The sequence below is a fragment of the Pteropus vampyrus genome, unplaced genomic scaffold, assembly GCF_000151845.1.
Source record: "Pteropus vampyrus isolate Shadow unplaced genomic scaffold, Pvam_2.0 Scaffold53, whole genome shotgun sequence".
NCBI classification, from domain to species: domain Eukaryota; kingdom Metazoa; phylum Chordata; class Mammalia; order Chiroptera; family Pteropodidae; genus Pteropus; species Pteropus vampyrus.
In genome coordinates this window covers 3,889,226-3,908,674 of record NW_011888834.1, presented here as the reverse complement: position 1 = coordinate 3,908,674, position 19,449 = coordinate 3,889,226, and the positions used below count along the sequence as shown (strand labels likewise).

The window sequence follows — 19,449 nt, the reverse complement described above, 5'->3', positions numbered from 1 at the left end:
TTTTTCTACTGTATAATACTCTTATTTGCTTTTCTAATAGTTGTAATTGGTTAAGAATTTAAAAATACCTCCCTCTCTCATATCATTCTTCTTCCAGGACGATGGAGAATTAAAAGACAGAATTCAAATATTCTTCCATAAAAAAAGAAAAGGAAAAAAGAAATGCATCAGGTAAAAGAAACGTAAGTGTCCTCAGCTCTGTGTAAAAGCATTCTATTGAGAATAGTAATAATAAATATATGACAATCAATAGTGCACTTTAGGTAGATAATAAAAATTTAATAGTAATATCACAAAATAGACAAACATATAAAAATCAAATATTTAGTTTTAGAATATACATAATAAATTTAGCATAGTACTGATAGTGCTGCAATTTAAGATTTTATTGTTCAAATTATAGATTATGCCAATAGGCTGCTTTGCACTCAAGTTTCAAAAATTCTGCTTTTATTACTAAAAGCATCTGGACTTCAGACATCTCTAATGAAATCATGTAATATCTGGCATATTACAATTGAAGCTGTGTGACTATCATCTTAACGATCTAACTAAATCCTCTCATAATGGAAATAAAAAAGCGAACATTTCCGCCCCTTTGGAATAATAGTTACAAAAACTGTCAGTGTCAAAATAGAAACAATTCCTTTCTCCTTTTTAAATCTCCTACTACCCGTGATGCACATGCATGAAAGTTAAAAACAAAAGGGCAATTTTATGCTCCATGCTAGATCAATGTTATAATTCTCAGACCAATTGTTAAGTATAATATTCCTAGTTCTGGCCATTAAAAACAAAAACAAAAACAAATAATTAACCACCTTTTTGAATATTAGGAAATATAATTTTGCTATTCTTTCATAATTAAAACTTTCGATGATTTCTAAGACTGTATAGCTTGTTTCCACTGAGCTAGTTCAGGAGACATACTGGTTGAATATAAACTTTAAGGCTAAAATTTCCATCTTCAAAATGTAAAGATTTAAATAGAGCCCTTGAGAAAGTTAATACCTAATTGCTGGCCATGAAAACAAGTAGAAAGAAAAAAGGCCATACTGAAATACTTAAATGAAAAACCACAGGCTTGTCTTTCTCAACGAAAGTAATTCTTTGAGCCTAAAGACATTTGCTGAAAGTAAAAGTTACCTTACTGCATGGTAAATCTTCTTCAGCACCATTCAGTCCAGTTCTGGATCAATGTCTCTTATGCTTAGGTTGTGTATATTCTGTAGGAGGCAACTATAGAACGCAACAAACAAAATAAAATGGATAAAATACTAGAATCTCAAATGAAATATGGCATGTTTGTCCATCTTTTTCATGCAATCAGCATGCCTATCTTAAATGTGATATATCATGTATAAAAATTTGCTACATTCCCCACTGACGCTTGTTATTCTGATGAACCAAATTTAAATTCTTTCATACAGTTGAGGATTAAAGAATGTTCTGAAGATTATTCATCATTATCTGTAGAAAAAAGAAAAAAAATTAATTCACTTCATTGCAAATCAAACTATGTATCTACTTGAGAAAAAAACTCATTCTTTTTCATGCTAAAGGAAAAAAGCTTGAATGTACTTTTAAATGTAATTTTTATTATAATATCACATACTCAATATAAAACAGTCAGACAATACAATAAAGAAAAATGTGGGTAGCACAAGTCACTTGTAAAGAAAGATAACCAATGCTAATAATTTTACATAAATCCTCTCAGATCTTTTCCTAAGGTATATACAAATATTTTTTTAAACATTAAAGCAAAATGTAGTTTTGAGATATGAGTTTTTCTACTTAAACACATAATAGAAAGATGGATTAATAAGTAATAATGCGAGATTATAAAATGTTAATGGCAGAATCAGGTGGTAGGTATATGAGTGATAACAGGAAAGTTCTTTCGACTTTTCCATATGATAAAAATTTTACAATAATTAATTATGCCATATTCATAAAATATGGTGCGACCATTAAAACTGACATAAATATATCTATGATATGTTATTTCTCAACATTTTATTGTAAAGTTCTATTTACAGGCATCATGGTAATTTCAAATTTTTCTTTATTATAGAAAAACTCTTCAATGAATTAAACAGCACTTAATTTAATCTTAGATAACAATCACTATTTTCCACACTCTAGCAAAAGTGATCTTTCAGTGAAGTCCAAGTGTCATCTCAAATCACTGCTCTGCTTAAAATCCTTCACTGCCTCGGGATAGAACCTGCGCCATTACTTGGATTGCAAAGCCCTTCATTATCTGGCCTTATTTCTAGCTTTATCTACTTTCATTCCTTATCTTCCCTAAGCATCCACATAATTTATGCTTTAATAACACTGAATTGTTTATAGTTCCCCTAATACAATATTTTACATCTCTCTGTGTATAAGTACACATACTGATGTAGGGGTAAATTCCCATTGATCTTTCAAAATCCAGCTCTGATGTCTTCTCCCCTAGGAAGAATTATCCTGACACCTTTATTTCTTCCAATATGGCTGGATTATTACTTTCTGCAAACGTACATTTTATTGCTTCCAATGTTACCCTTATCACTCTGTGCTATAGTTATTTTTTATAATTACAAAGTGCTTCAAATAGGGAAGTATAAAAAACTAATGAATATACATGCACCTAAAATAAAAGTTAACTTGTTGCCATACTGGTTTGGATTATCTGTTAAGGAAAAACGTATTAGATAGGGAATACCCTTTTCCAATCTTATTGCCTTCTCTCTCTCCCCAGAGGCATTATCAGTAGCCTGAAACTGATGTGTATCCTTCCCTCCAAGATTTTTTTTTAACTTATATTACACATATGCACACAAAAATAAAATTGCTCTTAAGCATTATACAAATGGTACTATGTACAACTTATTCAACTGGTCATATTTGTGGGGCATATCCATATTGACAGATGAAAATTTAGTTCATTTGTTTTAACTGAATAGAATTTCATTATATAAACACACTATAATACTCTATCTAAAATAAATGTAGAATAAAGGTATGTACTTCCTTTTTAAGAATCTAAGATCAATGCTTTACATGAGGGTTTGGTGGTCTCTGCCATTCTACCATTGGCCCAGTTATACTCCTTCTAAATCTGGGGTCTAAGTATTACCAGTTAGAAAAGCTCTAAAATATTAGTTCTTCTAAATCCAATCATTGTCTAACATTCAGCTGTCTTACATTTAATAATATAAAACAACAAGTTAATTTATTCAAATAATTCAACATACAGTTTAAAAACAGTTTAGTGGGTTGATATATTGGTAAGTCCTAATGCTTTAGGGGCTTTCAGAAGATTTAAAAAAAAAAAAAAAGGTTTCCAGGGTAGGCATTTGGCTTTTTCCCTTTACATTTTTTCTAGGCTGAAGGAATTACTGCCAGGCTTTATGATACAGAACTTAAGGGTCCTCATCCCCTTTTCATTTGCATGGTAGAGAAAATCTGATATTGCTTCTTGAGGAATGTATGAGCCTCACCCGATTCTTGGTGCTTTGGAGGGGAAATGGCCTATTTAGGCATGCAGCCTTTTGAAGCCACTCAGCTTTCAAAAGAGGGTATCATGTCAATTCTACCTTATGGCTCAGTTGACTGTTAACAGTGTTCCACTTAAGGAGCAATACAAAAATGTTCCTCAGATACTTGTCAAGCAAAGTTGAACTCCAACCACACTGTTGTTGATTATTTATGAAAAGCTGTACTGAAACAATACTTATGGAAAACTGCCTGCAGGATGAAAATGTCTGAATATGAATTGAACTTGTTTGATATTGTCCACATATTTACTTAAATGGAATCATTTTCTAGCCTTAGGCCAGTAACTTACTGCATGCCATATTATAAGAGAACCCCATGAAATCCAAATATTGTAAAAATTATTGAGGATATTTTTCAGAACATTAAAATACTGTTCTATAAAATGGGGTTCGAGATCACAATAAAATCAGAAATCTGAAAGTTCCAGATAATGTTTAAATTTTATACTTTCATTTTGATGATAATAATCTTTTAATACTTAGGGGAAAAAACATCTGTTTCACAGTAATAATTCACAACTGACATTTTCGACGACTAAGACTTGAGTTTTCCCCTGAGGTCAATTAACTTAGATTCTTAGAGTCTGAAAAAAAAAATCATACCCTTTAAAGGAAGTGACATGTTATCTAAGTTTGAGGAACACTGTATCATAGTCCCCTCTTTTTTAAGAATCATGGGAAAATTTTTCCTTTCTTTCAATACCAGAAATAGCTGTTCTCTGAATGATTGACATGTTTTGTCTCATGAACATTGTGACTCATTTATTTAATTAGGTTTCTTGCTTTGCTAAAAAGATCAGCACCAAACTTGTGATGTATTTTCACAAAATGTAGAGACCATTTGAACATGAATTCTGTATTCTTATTTCAGTCTTGGCTTTATATTACATTGCTTGTACTCATTTGCCTGATATGCTCGCTTTCTCAAATACTTGTTCTTAATTTAATCTTGTACTGTATATATTTTTCAATGCAATCTTAAATTTTTTTGGAATGAAATATAAATAAATCTTATGAAAATTTATATTGTTAAAATTAAGCAATAACATTTTAAATTTTCAATTTTAGTCTATAAATCATACCTTTAAAGTAATACAATTTGTGATAAATATTCTAGAAATAAATTCAAAATAATCAGAATCAGTTTATAAATTTATTTTAAAAACTTAGGCTCCTTATTTCATGGTGAGATACTTAAAAAGACCACATATACTAAACTTGATTTTAAGTAACTTTAAACTTTTTCCAAGATAATTAAATGCTCCCAGAATAAAGACTTGCATCAAGAAGGACAATCCAAAGAATCCGGTATGTAAAGCTGTCAGTGGAATTTTGAAAAAGAACTTTCAAGATATTTTATGTAATGGAACATCTTCATTAGAATAAGTCTGTATCTCTATATTAACGAAACAAATACATATTTGTTCTTACATTTTCCCCCAAATGGTGTTATTTTATAGTTCTTTAACAATTTTTTTTAATACAAAAGGGCTCCCTTAAGTTTCTATTGATAGGTTTCATAGCAACCACTATAAATATGAAACCTTATATATATAAATATATATATATATATATATATATTTTTTTTTGCCTGTTTGTGATAATCTTAACTACTAAGGGGGCTAAAGAAAACCATAATGAAAAATAAAGGCAGCACTAATAACTGACTTATAAAAGAAAATGTTTGCATTCAATTCATTACTTGTTGCCAATGACCCTTTTTCTTGACAGTTATTCTATTAAGAAGAATAGTAATGAAAATATAGTGTTTTTTTGAAGCTATAAGATAATAGGACTTATTGTACCTAAATATTTTCTAGTCTTGATTAATAAGAACTGTTAGAATTTTACAAGACTTTTACTTCCATCAAACCAATTTAAAGAAGCATTTTTTTGCTGGGCTTTCTATCATAAAACTTTAGGAAAAAATGGTCAACGTAAATAAGTCTACATAACTGTAAAGTTGCTCCCCGCCCCTGCAAAATTCTTAGATTTGATTTTAGCAAACATAGTTTTTATGAGTCAAAAGAGCAATATTTTTATAAAAAGCATTGCTCTGAAATACTTGAACTGAATTCAACAGCTCTATTCCTATGAACACTAAATCCAGATATTCATCATCTCATATCCAAAAAGATCTATATGAAACAGATCTTCTTATTTTCATCTTTAGTACTCTCCAAACTATCTAGAATACTGCTGCTAGACTGAACTTTAACTTCAGTTCAAAAATCTTCACTGATTTCCTCTAAGTATTTTAAACACTCGCAGTATCTAATCACAAAGACTAATTCTCAACAAAAAGCTTCTAATATGCTCAATTTAATCCTAATATAGATTAATTACTGGTTCATTCTGCTTTCCCCACAAATTATGCCCTCTATATTTCTTTCCATTTTTCAAGGTCCAACCTCCCCTTTCTCTAATTCCTATGCACTGAAAAGTATTTTAAAAGGAGCATTTTTACACAGTTTTACACTTTCTCTCATATATTTATATCTCATCTCCCAAGGAAACTGTAAACAACATGTGAGCAAAGATTATGTGTCTTAATGTCCATAGTAATGAAGTGCTAGGCATGTAAGAAGTACCCAATAAACACGTTGAAAACCAATCACAGTACATCAGATTGCAGATCATCTCTTTATTTTATAGCAAAGGAAACTAAAACTTAACACAAAATAAATCACTCGGTGTCATATTACTAGCTTCCAGCAAAAGAGTCAGGACTATAATACCAGTCAGTCTCTTGGTTTCATGTTTAGTGTTCTTGACTAAATTTAAGGAGGAAAGCCATTTTTAATTTTGATAACTTTTAATAAAGTCCTAACATATTTTGAGTGATTTTATAGGTAAACATTTTCCAAATATAAAAATGGTTTACATTCAAATCATTGTAGATAAATGATCTACTTACTCTGGAAGAGATTACATTGGTATTATTTAGGTGAAACTTTACATATTGCTGAAGCATATGTGTCTAAAAGTTTACTACTACATCCTTGATAAGAAAGTATTCTAAGTTCTAGAACTGTCCAATAATGAGCCTTTTAAAAAATCTCATTCAAATAAAAATATTGACTTAAAGGACTTAAGTCAATAAAAGTATATGCCAGAATCAATAAAAGTATAGGACACAATTAATTTTATAATTGCTTAAAAGTACTACATATAGCTCCAACATAGATTTCACCAAAATGCTTCTGATACAAGTTCATCAATTTACATTCGTTGCTTTGTTTTTTGCACATTTATTTAAAACATAGGACTGTGAGGAAATCTTACCTTCTTGATAGGCTCCATCTGCCATAACTAAATGAAGGATCTTGGCATAAAGATGTTGATGTTCATTTCCCAAAATATTCTGAGCTATTGTTGAACAAATCTCAATATTTTCATCTTCATCTTCATGAATAGACTATACCAAAATTCCAAATATAAATATTATTTGATTGGAGACATTATTATTTATAATAAATCTACTGACCAATAAAGATCACTTACATTGTGCTAGTAATTCAAATAGAGTGTATTTCAAAATTAAATGTTTTAATTGACATTTTACTTACCTTTATTTTCTCATAAACCTCAAAGAACTTTTCAAAGCCTATTTCCTGCTCCAGGTGAAGTCTCAGTTCCTCTAAATGGTTAAAGACACTATCATATTCACATTCACTAGTTATCTCACCATCGCTGTTATCTAAAAAACATAAATAAAAAGATATTTTATGACTGAAAAGACTAAATAATTCTTACTCTAATAGACTAAAATTCTATAAGTGAATATCATTAAATAGACTATTTTGAACTTTAAATATAAAGTTTTTGTCACTATAATTTGTTATTTATATAGGTAATCAATATGTATATAAATCTGTTTTAACAAGAATGTTATTTTGGAAATCTTTTTAAATAACATAAACAGTAAATCAGGTAGGATTAAAAGCTTTCCTAGGGATGTCATCTAATTTAAGTATAAAATAGAAAAAGCACAACTATATGTTCTGCATCATGGCAATCAGTGTAACGAATATTTTTAAAAAGTTGATATTAAATATGAGCCAAAACATAAAAAGCACACAAAAGGCAGGCAACCTAAGATATATACTATAAAACTCTGGCAAAGCACCTAAAAAAGTATTTTAAGTGCTCAATGTTTTATGTCTTATACATGCCAGACATACTTTGAAAAATTCTAGTAAAAGATAGAGTTACTGAAGAATTATTCTTTTTCATATTCGCTCCACTTCCCAAATACAGTTATTGAAATAAACAAATTTTCTCTGCATCTTAAAGGTAATGCTAAGAACGAAAAATAGTTTCTAAACAAAAAAAAAGTGTCAAGGTTTTAAAAACTGCTTTTAGTATTAACTCTGCTTGTTAACCACTCTGTGTGGAAGCTCTTTGCAAATATAAAGTGCTAAGAAAACTAAGTTATTATTGTTATTACTAGAAGAAATGCACACTATCCTGTCAAGAAAAAGAATAAAAATGCTACAAAAAAGCATTTCCATAATTCAATGGGAAAGAAATGGAATACCTGTGTGAAAAGAAAAAGAATGAATAAAAGGAAGACACAGAAGTATACTTCAGTTTTATTTAAAGCTGGAAATGGTTCGTATCAGATATCAGAAAAATATACTCTACTTAAGATATCTGTACACACTGAAAAATAAAAAAAGGCCCACAATTATTATCACACACCTGAGTGCCATTCTTCATTTAGAGCACTTTCACTACTGGGATTGTCATCCTCATCTGCCAGATCTGTCCCATTTGCAGTCTGCTCTATGTCACTGTTCTTTAAGACTGATTCTTCCTCCTCACTGTATTCTTCCCCAGGCTGTTCCCTAAGTAACTGCTCCATAGAGGCCTGAAGCTCCTGTAAATCTGTGTCAGTTTCTTCAAAAACACTGAAATTTAAAAAATTAAACCAAAAATTACCAAAACTTTACCTTATTCTGAAATTTGCCTTCAACTCAACATGCATACACTCCTTTCTTCTTAAAAGTACTAACGATGGATAGAAAGAAATCGGAAAAAAACCTAGTTTTTAACATGGAAAATGAAGATTAACACAATTGATAAATAAGGTACATGACATTTACTCTGGAGTACATAAGCCAGAAGAAGACTTGTTTAAAATGGTCCTAATTTGCCAAAAAGAATTATGTAACTATAAATATTATTAGTTGCTTAAATTTTGAAAGAAAACTTCAATATTTTAGGAGGCCAGACTAAAGACGTTTTTCATTTGCTTTCCAAAACAAATACTTACTATTCAAATGTTTTCCTTTTATGTAACTTGGAAAGTTCAGCAAAATCTTGGTGTGGATGTATAATAATAGTACACTATACAAAAAGCTTTCCATATAAATTCTCACTGGGCCTTTAAACTCTCAGAAATGAAAACACTTAGGGAATTACATGTTCAGGTTAACAGAATGAGCTAGTAAATAAAATGGTCACCAGAAGTCTTACCTTCAGAGGCTTATTCTTGAAAATATTTCTAAAGTACATAATAGGTAGATTTTACTGTGTAATTAGAATATATTAACCATAATAATCTTCACTGGGGAATCTTGTTTCCAAGGCATTGCTCAGGATATTAATTTTATTTTCATGGGATTATAGATGCTGAAATGAACTAATTTATGCAAATAATATTATACATTTACATAGTACTTTAGTTCATTAAGCAGTTTTAGCCTACTATTTAAATTTTCTTCAGACGAAACTTACTTTAGAGGCATGGAAACTATGAATCAAAGTGTTTAAATGACTCGCAGTAAATAAATGACAAATACAGAATTGAAATCTAGGTTTTCTGACCATTTCTACAATACCCAAGAAATGTACTCATCAATGTTGTCTCTCTTAATTTGCTTCTTTCTCCTAAAGTGGCACGTTGATTAAGGCCTTTCTTAAAGTTTACATTCTAATCAAATAGACAAATATCTACTGAAGAACTAAAATATAAACGATATTGTGTAACGTTGAATAAAATTTCCATTAATGGAAAAATAAAATAATCTTTTAATGTAGAAATATCTTTATTTTGTACTTATGTGTACAAACTCCTACATTTTGACTTTGTAGCAGCTATAGAAAAGCAAAACATTTAATTATAATGAGAAAGAGAGACTTTAATTTTTTAGATCATCTTATGAGTAGCATCTAACTAATTTAATTACAAGACTAACGTACCAGGCACAGCTGCTATGTACCATTACTACAATTACTAAATATTATAACCTGTTGATGAAATCTTCTAGTTGCAAGCCTAGAGGAATTAATGTCCTCCATAGATGGCAGTAAAATAAGCAGGGTTGCTAAGTCTATCATTGTAAGAAAAATATAAGATTAAGATCTTTTAGGAAATGAACACTCAAAAATTTGTCTCAGGTGCTTTAAAACCTGGTCCCAAATTCACTTTTTAGTAAACTTTCTTATTATACAACCTTGAGTAAAGTTTGCATTAAAAAAAGTTTTATTTTTCCCCAAAGAAACATCAAGTGAAATTTCCCTATATAGATATAATTAACTCTAAAAATAACAATTTTCAAATTTTAAAAATATTAAAGACTTCTAACTTTAATTTTTAAATAAAATACTCTCAACTTGTAATGAAAAGAATACAAGCCACAAATAAGCTGTAGTTCCCTCAGATAAAAACTCATGACTTTAAAAAAACTCTGAAGAAAAAACTGATACCTAGCACTTTGTCAACCATAAAGGGGTACCGAAATGTTGTATTCTCCAACAGGCTTAATAAAAACAGAAAGTTTAGAGCTTAATAACCACAGCCAAGCAGTTGAAAACAAGTCTAAAAAGGTAACTTTTCCTGCAAATTTTGAGGGCACCAGCAAAATTCTATAGAACTCTATGAAAAATGAGAAAAAAAGGCAATCTTTAAAAGTTTGGTTAGAAATTTAAGAAGAAAGGGGCAAGGCTTAAGAAAAACAAAGACAAAATAAAATGTACCAGATGTAGTAGCCCTGGCTCAAATATTATAGAAGGAAAATCGTGAGACTGATACAACACTTTCAATAAAAGCAAAACACAAGTTCTTTCTATTGAATGGCAGAAGTAAAAAGAAGCAAATTAATTAAAAAAAAAATCATACAAATTCTAAAATTTTGTAATAATGTATTTTCCTAGTGACTTGAACACACTGTACCTTCTCAAACACTTTATTCCAGGGTACTCTGGTTTTACTTTCCTAAAAAAGTTTGTAACATTTGTCTGAGGGGCTGAGAAGGTTCACTGATATCAAAGGTGAAGCAGAATTACTGTTTAAAGGGCAATCACATCCCACCTCTCTCAAGTGATGGTTAAATTATTCTCCTTGATTTCATATTCCCCACGAATCATGAAGGAATTTTGTAAAAGCAATTAAGTTACATGCAGAATTCACAGGTAAGCACATACATACACATGCAAACCAAACAACTCATTCTATCTGCTAACTCCCCAGTGCCATGGTTCTGAAATCATTCGTGGCAGGAGACAGATATAGGTGGAGCTTTCAGATCATCTTCCTGGGGAATCGTAGAACAGTAAGTATTTCACAAATTTCCATTGCAATTCTTGTATCATGGTGTTGTTAACATTTATTCACGTAATATTTATTAAGTACCTACCATGTGCAAATCATTGTGCTGGACGCTAAGTGGTTTAATAAGACAGAGAGCACCAATAAAAACCATTTTCTTATATTCCTCAAGTGAAATGAAGAGGCAGATATACATATCAAAATTTGTATGATTACTTTAAGAATGTTGTAAAAAGGTAAAGGAGTAGTAAAAAGTTAGCTATGAATCATTTTTTAAAAACTGTCTAGGTAAATCACCATCTCTAGGACATACATAAATTCAGAAATTCTGTTAGTGTTACTATCTATTAATGACATCATGCTCACATGTCTTCAGAATCAGAAGGTCCTTCTTTAATGTGCTCATCTTCAATTTCATCTATTTCAAGATTGTCTTGATGTACATCTCCTATAGTAGGAACATCTATCAGTGTTCTGAACAGCTTTGAGAGATCTGGAAGTGAACATGTCCTTAGCATCTAAAACAAAGCCAACAGAATTCTTATTAAGAGTAAAATAATTAGAAAAATACAAACAAAAAAATTAGAAAATAATAATTTTGTATATATTCAAAGCTAGAAGCTTCAGGACTGACTTGTCCAATGTGAAAACCTAATTCTCTTGAATTTCAGCGTGAAACTAAACGAGTTATGCTTGCGTTTCAACCTATAGGTTTCAACAAAAAGTCCCCTTTAAAAGGTAGGGAAAGGTGTTTGGAGTATGCACATGAAACAGAACTGGAATGTGTCAAGAATCAGGTAGTGCTAGAAACTTCTAATTCACTCCTTCTCACTCATGGCCCATATTGTCCCTCTTTCATGGTTATCTCTACTGTCTTTCATTTTCCTATGGCCAATCCTCCCCATAAAGGTTTGCCCAAATCCTGGAGTTAATCTGAAGTTTGGCTAGGTACCACCATATATAATTGGTGTCCCTTTGTATCACTTTACCACTACGAGTTGCTGGCTAACCAACATTGGTTAATTCGGGGCCCTCAAATTAGTGCAAAAAAAAAAAAAAAAGCCTAATATTTATTGCTTCTTTGAGCAAGGGACTATGAGCGTAGTCCTTCCCACTATGGAAAGCTATAAAGGCCAGATCTTTCATGTTCATATTGCAAATCATTTTTAGTAGCAGTATGAGAAGGAACTCAGCAAATTGAGCTGAGACAAAACAAGAATGCACAGCTGAGGTGTTTAAAATTTGAATTTGTGCTGGATTAGACCAGGGATAATAGGAATAGTTTGTGTCCACCAACATTTCAACAATTAGAATGTGATGGATAGATAGACAGGGCTATGAAATAAGTATCTATTACATAAGTCTCCGGGTTGAGTTAGCCCTAAAGGAATCTGTGAGATTTGAAACATGACTCCTAAGGCCCTGATAAAAACCATATACCAGATGGAAGACTGTGAAGAAAACACAATGTTTAGCATATTAATGAAAATTTATATACTTGGCCAATTTTATCGGTACAATTTGTTATTGAGAATAAAAAAGATAGATCTCTATTATTTGAATAGAATTTACATATTATAGCACTCAAGAGGGCAAAAAATGATTACGAATTACAAGGTAAAGATATTTTGGTTGTTAAAATACTTAATAATGGTACTAAAATTTTTTTTTTTTTGCTGAATCTCCCACTGTCAGCAAAATTTATGCTTGACTTGTTTATTATTTTAATGGTTTGAACCATGTGTATCGTTAACCAGCAGTATGCAAAATATTTGCCCAGTAACGGTTTTTCCAGATACGTTAATCAATAAAAATAAATAGCATATATGCACTACAAACCTAAATACAAGGGGGCTACACAAAAAGATGCAGTATTTTTAAAGCTGAGATAAATTTTAGCCCCAGAAAATCGTCTCGATTTTAATTTATTTCTTTCACTAATTAAAATAACTTTCATAACATAACATAAAATGACACAGAAATTTCATGTGGTATGTAATTCGACAACATTCCTCTTGGAATGGGTTCACACACCTATCAATACAATAGCTATTTGTCCTACATTAAAAACCCTTTATGTTCACAGTCTTCTTTGACAGACTGTTAAAGTTTTCAATAGGATATTCATCTTCAGTCAGAAAAATTTTATATAAGAAATATTCTATAGCTTTAACATTCATAGAAAGAAATCCTCCTGAAAATAGCTGCTTATCTATAACATGTTGCCTGAAATCTTACTTCATTTATAGTCAGATTAATTTTTTTCTAGATTCTTTGTAGTATGATTTTACACAGCTAGCATATTAGATGACATTATAATTCAAACAGAAGAGCAATGTTTTAGGAAACCTTAAAAAGTTTTTAAAAAATATATGCTTCCTTTAGGTTTTTTGTTGTTGGTTAAGTTCTATTTTTTTTTCGCAAAAATTAAGAGTCACATAAGAGGGTGAATAAATTACTATTTGCCCTAACAGAACTTCACATGAAATTCTACTTGGAAAAACTGTCAACTCATTTTCATTTGTAGTATTTTTCATACAAAATTATGAACTAGTAATACTCTGGTCAGACAACGAAACAGTTTATGATGAGCACATTTGTTTAACATCTGCATACTGCAATTAAACCATAACACTGTGTCTTCAAAATAGCTTCTACAAAAATCTGCTCACTTTGACCTACAAACTGGGTTAAAGAATAAATTTAAAACATTAATTTAAAATTATGAACATTTACCAAAGGCAAACATTATGGACATTACCTGAGAGCTGATATTTTAGCAAATCAAAAAAAGACATTTAAGACACATCTGCTATTTGTGAATTGTACATGAATATTTTCCCTCACCTTGCATTTGCTATAACAAAAAACAAAATTCTCAAATTTTCAAAGAGATCAGTTTTTCACTCCACCCCCCAGATGAGAAAAGTATCAGTGGAACACATACAGTCTCTCTCCACCCATTATTCATTATCTCCTAAGGTGAGGATGGTCTAAGGGGAAGGACAAGTAGCTTTTTTCATTTGGCAACCTGAATTCTGTTCTTATGTAAGTCGGATCATGAGAAGATCACATCTTTAGACTACTTTATTTTAACCTACTACAAATTTATATTCAGTGATCTTTATTTGTGTGCTACTCTCAATTTTATCAAATTATTATAAATATCTTGTGAAAGTTGTTATACTGTATTCAGTGTTTCTTGTCAGAAACAACGCAAACCAGAAGACAATATAATTCTAGATCTGATGGAAATATCCTTTCAAAATGAAAATGAAATAAAAATGTTTTTATATAAATAAAAGCTGAAAAATTTATTACCAACAGGGCTGTACATGAAGTGATAAAGGAAGAAGTTCTTAAAATGAAAGAAAAATAATACCAGATAGAAGCTGGATTTTCAATTTTTACTCTGTAAAAGATAACTGAATGTTTAAAGCAAAAACAATAAAAATGTTTTGTGAAGTTTACAACATTTGCAGAAGTATATGACAACAATTACCACATCGGATAGGCAGGAGAGTGGAAATCAAAGTATACTGTTGTAAGGTTTTTATATGTGAATTGGTATAATATTTGAAAAGAGACTGTGATAAGCCAAAGATGGACCTTGAACACTAAGAATGACTGCTAAATATTTTTCTAAAGTCTACACTGTAAGCAAATAGTAGAGGTAAAATATAATACAAAAAGTATTCAACCCAAAAGAAGAGAATAAAAGTAAAATACAAAAGTGATGAGACAAACAGAAAATAGTGAAATAATAAGTTTACCTCAATGTATCAAAAATTACATTAAATGTAAATGGTCCAATCACTTTAATTAAAAAATTGGTTAAATAGCAAGACTTGACTATATAACTACAAAAAATCTACTCTATAAAATAAGTTTAAAAGTAAAGGATATAAAAATATATACTATATAAACATTAAGCATAAAAAGGCTAGAATGGCTATATAGATAGAGTAGATTCCCAAACAGGAAAATATGAGTCATTTCATAATGATAAAGAGGTTAATTCATCCAGAAGACATAAAGATTATTAATTTACATTCAACTGACTGGAAATTCCTCAGTAATTGATAAAAAAAAATCAGTAAGGATGTAGAGAATTTGAATAACATTACCAAACAGGAACACTTCATAACAATAAATGTATCAATTTATCTGGAACACATAACAATACTAAATTTTATACACTCAATATCAGAATTCAAAATACATTAAAACAAAATTTGACACAAATCAAAGTAGAAATAAATATACAAGTATGGTTAAAATTTTCATTCTTCTTTTCTCAGCAACTGACAAAGTAGACCAAAAAAAAAAAAAAAATCAGTATAAAAAAAAAAAAAAAAAAATCAGTATAGACTTGAACAATTTGATTTACTTCTAGACATTTATAGAGCACTTCACCCAATGAGAGAAGAATACACATTCTTTTAAGGAGATTTGGTAGTAGTAGTAGCTGCCAGCTAGAAAATTGAAGAGCGACTAATGAGTGCAGAGGAAAACTATGAAATTATGATATAAAGGAAGCCAACAGATAAAATGATTTTAAAAGGTATATATCAATTCTGTTTAAACAAGGAAAGTCAAGAAAGGTGAGAGAAAAAAGTATAGGGAATCTGATAACAGACTGGTAATTGATGATTTTGACAAGAGCAATTTTAGTCAAGAAGTAGGCTGAAAACCATATTGGAATGTACTGGGAAGTGAACAGAAGTGGAGACTGCAAAAGTGGAAGTGAAAACAAGTGGAGACATATTCAAAATGTTTGGTTGTAAAAGGGATCAGAGAAATAGGGTGGTAGCTAGAGAAGAACATGTGCTCAAGGGAAGTTTGCTACTTATGATGGGACTTATTAGAACATGTATGTTGAGGAAATGATTCCCTACAAAGAAAGAAGTTGATGATACAGGTTAGAATGACAAAAGTTAAGATGGATTTCCTTTAATTGAAAAAAAATAACACAAGCCGTATAACTTAACATTTTTAAAAAAGAACTTTTAACAAAAATCTTTGTAAGAGGTTAAATTATCCCATTTTCGTAAAGAGATTGATTATATGAATGCTTATAAATAACTTTTACCTTTTCTTCACAATTCAAGGCCACCATTATAAACAATGATTATTTATTATTTTGGCCCAGTGATGAACATTCATATTTCAGAGATTTATGGAATAGGCAGGTATGGCCTTCTGTCCTTGCTTGAAATGGTTAAAGATTGCTTTGATTTTCTAGTATTTTTTTCTTGCCTTTCCCTCTACATGAAATCTGCTTTGCTGTGCTTACCTCCAAAGTTAAGTGCTTTCAAAGAACTAATAAGATGAAACTAAGGTCATGAAACAAAATCAAATCATCAGATTTATTATGCAATGAGTATTAATTTTAGAAACAAGTTTTTTAAAATCTCTGGGCTAAAGACAGCTATACACCTTTACTACAAAAGAAAGTACATGAATTATATGATAGTCCTTGTCTGTCCCACGACGGATACACCAAGTTTGAAAGTCTAACTGCTCTTAGATAAGTTAGAGAATTTAGCAATATCTACATTTAAGATAAACATAAGAAATATTCCACAAAATAAAAACTTATCTAATTGGAAAATTAAACTGAAAATCAAAATGACATATTTAAAAAACAGTTGAGGAAAAAGAATTCAGGCAATTCATTCATATACAGACAAATATATATTAAAAAAAAGCCCTACCACAGTGGTAAATACAGAAATAGAAATTTTAAAAAATTAACACCATTACTCATTCATTAAACACACAATTTTTAAGTAAATAATAGTTGGTGCTATTTCTTGAAGAGAAATTAAGCAATATGTAACTTTTTGACTTATATGTAACTTTTCACTTATAGAAATTTGTTTTATGGAAATAATTGTGAATATGTACAAATATAGAGATGTAGTTGGTAACCATAAGAAAAACTGAAATCTAAAGGCCCAACAATAGAAAAATATAATTTAAAAAAATATAATATAGCAGAATAAACAGAATTTGTGGACATTAAAGATGATGTGACAGAATATTTGAAAATATGACAAAATGCTATTTTTGTAGTAATATTATTTGTAATAATTTATAATCCTAAACAGAAAAGCAGGTAACAGAGTATGTATATATCCTATTTTGGTAAAAAGTTATATACATGTAAAAATCACATATATGAAAAGTAATATAACGCATGATATGTGATTTATTTGTATTTTTAAACTTTCTATAGAGATAATGTTCTTATTTCTTAATAAGAAAAAAATTGGTTACATATTTTTAAAATAGCAAGTGAAAAAAGAGGTTTGAAAAACTTTTACCAGAAAGTACATATTAATCTTTCTACAAATTAGGCAATATGGCATTTCTATCCATTTAAGATGTATTGCTTAAGCTTAGTCTTATACTAAAAATGGAAGTTTAGCTGGGTACTGGGAAAGGGAGATAGTGTAAGAGGGTGTAAGAGGGATTTTTTGCTTAATAAAAGAAGGCCTATAAAAAAATTCTGCCCCACCCCGCCACCAAAAAAAAAAAAAAAAATTCCAGAACCGGGAGCCAATGAAGCAGTCTTTGTCCTAATTATTCTCAGTACCTCAGAAGAGAAAATGGAGGATTTTTTGATTTTTTTTAAATGGTTTTGATGTGTGTGTGTGTGTGTGTGTTGTATTTGTATTTTTAAGGGTTTAAAACTCAAGATTTTGGTTTATCAAAGAAAAACAATAAAAATGTTATCAAATAGATAACATTTTCTATGAGGGGAGTATACTTGCCTTTGGGTTATTTGCATCAAAAAGACCAGTTGAAAGTCCAATCAGCAAAGAATTCTTGTTTTTATTTTTTGGTGGTGAATCAGAGCGAGATCGAAGTGGCAAGGCTTCTTCTGGTGAACACAGAATTGACTGAATTTGAGAGACTACATTCAAGTGTTCGGAATGAACCACTTTATGGAAAAATGGTTCTGGTTGTATAGATTTGTCTGTATCACATTTATAAGAGTGCTGAGAATCATCTATTCCAGGTTCTGTGATACAAAAAAAAATTATGTAATAAGTCTATATAGTACTGGAAGAAAGTTCTAAGTTATATTGTAAAAGCACAGTATTTAATACAAATTTTAGCAAAAAACTACATATCTCTCAGAAAAACAAAATAAATTTTATAAAGTAAGCCCTCACTTAATGTCGATCGGTTTTGTGACTTCAATGTAACAACATATAACAAAACCAACTTCGCAATAGGCTAATTGACATGAACGAGCTAAGTTCTTATGATGTTGAACAAAATGACATTATTAGAGGACCTGCTGTATATAATTACATTATTTTATAAATAATCTTTAACAGAATATACTGTTTTATTTTCAGAAAGCAGATATAATTTATTATATATTTCCAATTACATTGGTAGTTGTAAAATATACACACAAATGCAAGGAGCTGTGAAAAATACTATTCGGATACTCATTTTAGTTTCAGTTTATCTTGGTTCCTTATAGGTTAGACAGAAGAGAGTATATGTCTTATATTTTAATTAATACTAGAGGGCAACTTATTTAATGTCCTTAGTATACTAGCTTAGTTTTGGCAAGTGATTCTTCTCTTTTCAAATATTTAAAGAACTGATCTAAAAGTTTTATTCACATTGCCAAACAATCCAGGCTTATAAATTCAGAGTCCAGTGCTCTATGCCTATGACATTTTTCAATCGACTGAGGCAACTGATTAGGAATGCTCTCTATTAATATATTGTCCAAATTAAACAGGTTAGTGTTAACACCCTTCTATAAGGTAATTAGACCAATACGATGATGCTTACCTATGTGAACTTCACTAAGTTGTTCCAGATTCCTCAGAAATCCATCTTCAGAATCTTCATTTTTCTGACTAGTAATCCTATCTTCCAATCTGCCAGATAGATAAACCAGTAAAACAACACAGTTTACTAGAAATAAAAGCACTCTCAAATATTTTTCTCACATATACAGATATTTTCTTTCATAAGCACAATGTATTTTTACCCCGTTCAGACCTTCACTGATCATAATCATTCACAACAACCAGCCCCACCATGTCTTACAACAGTGGTTCCCAAAGTATGGCCCCTAGACATCAGTGACACACAGAAACTTGTTAGAAAGCAAGTTCTCAGGCCCCATTCTAGCCCATTAATCAGAAACTTTGGGGTCAAGGACAAGCAATTTATTTTAATAAATCCCAAAGTAATCCTACTGCTAATGTTTGAGAACAACTACTTTAAGCAATCTAAATGCCCCTTAATAGCAGAGGCTATAAAGCAATTATGACGTAGTAATACTATAAAATATCAGGAAGTTGT

General features: G+C 30.3%; 1 protein-coding gene across 6 annotated transcripts in view; it reads right to left on the bottom strand.

The window, feature by feature from the left end:
- Positions 1–365: 365 nt before the first annotated feature.
- Positions 366–19,449, bottom strand: part of NEK1 (NIMA related kinase 1) — a 130,358-nt gene continuing 111,274 nt past the window's right edge. For all 6 annotated transcript variants that reach the window (XM_023530729.1, XM_011360276.2, XM_011360278.2 and 3 more), the window contains 7 exons: positions 18,931–19,019; positions 17,886–18,136; positions 11,473–11,624; positions 8,256–8,464; positions 7,121–7,251; positions 6,837–6,969; positions 366–1,470 (listed from right to left, as the gene is read on the bottom strand). In XM_023530729.1, the coding sequence (XP_023386497.1) occupies positions 1,457–1,470; positions 6,837–6,969; positions 7,121–7,251; positions 8,256–8,464; positions 11,473–11,624; positions 17,886–18,136; positions 18,931–19,019 (979 nt within the window). In that variant the 3' untranslated portion in view covers positions 366–1,456. The remainder of the gene's footprint in view (positions 1,471–6,836; positions 6,970–7,120; positions 7,252–8,255; positions 8,465–11,472; positions 11,625–17,885; positions 18,137–18,930; positions 19,020–19,449) is intronic.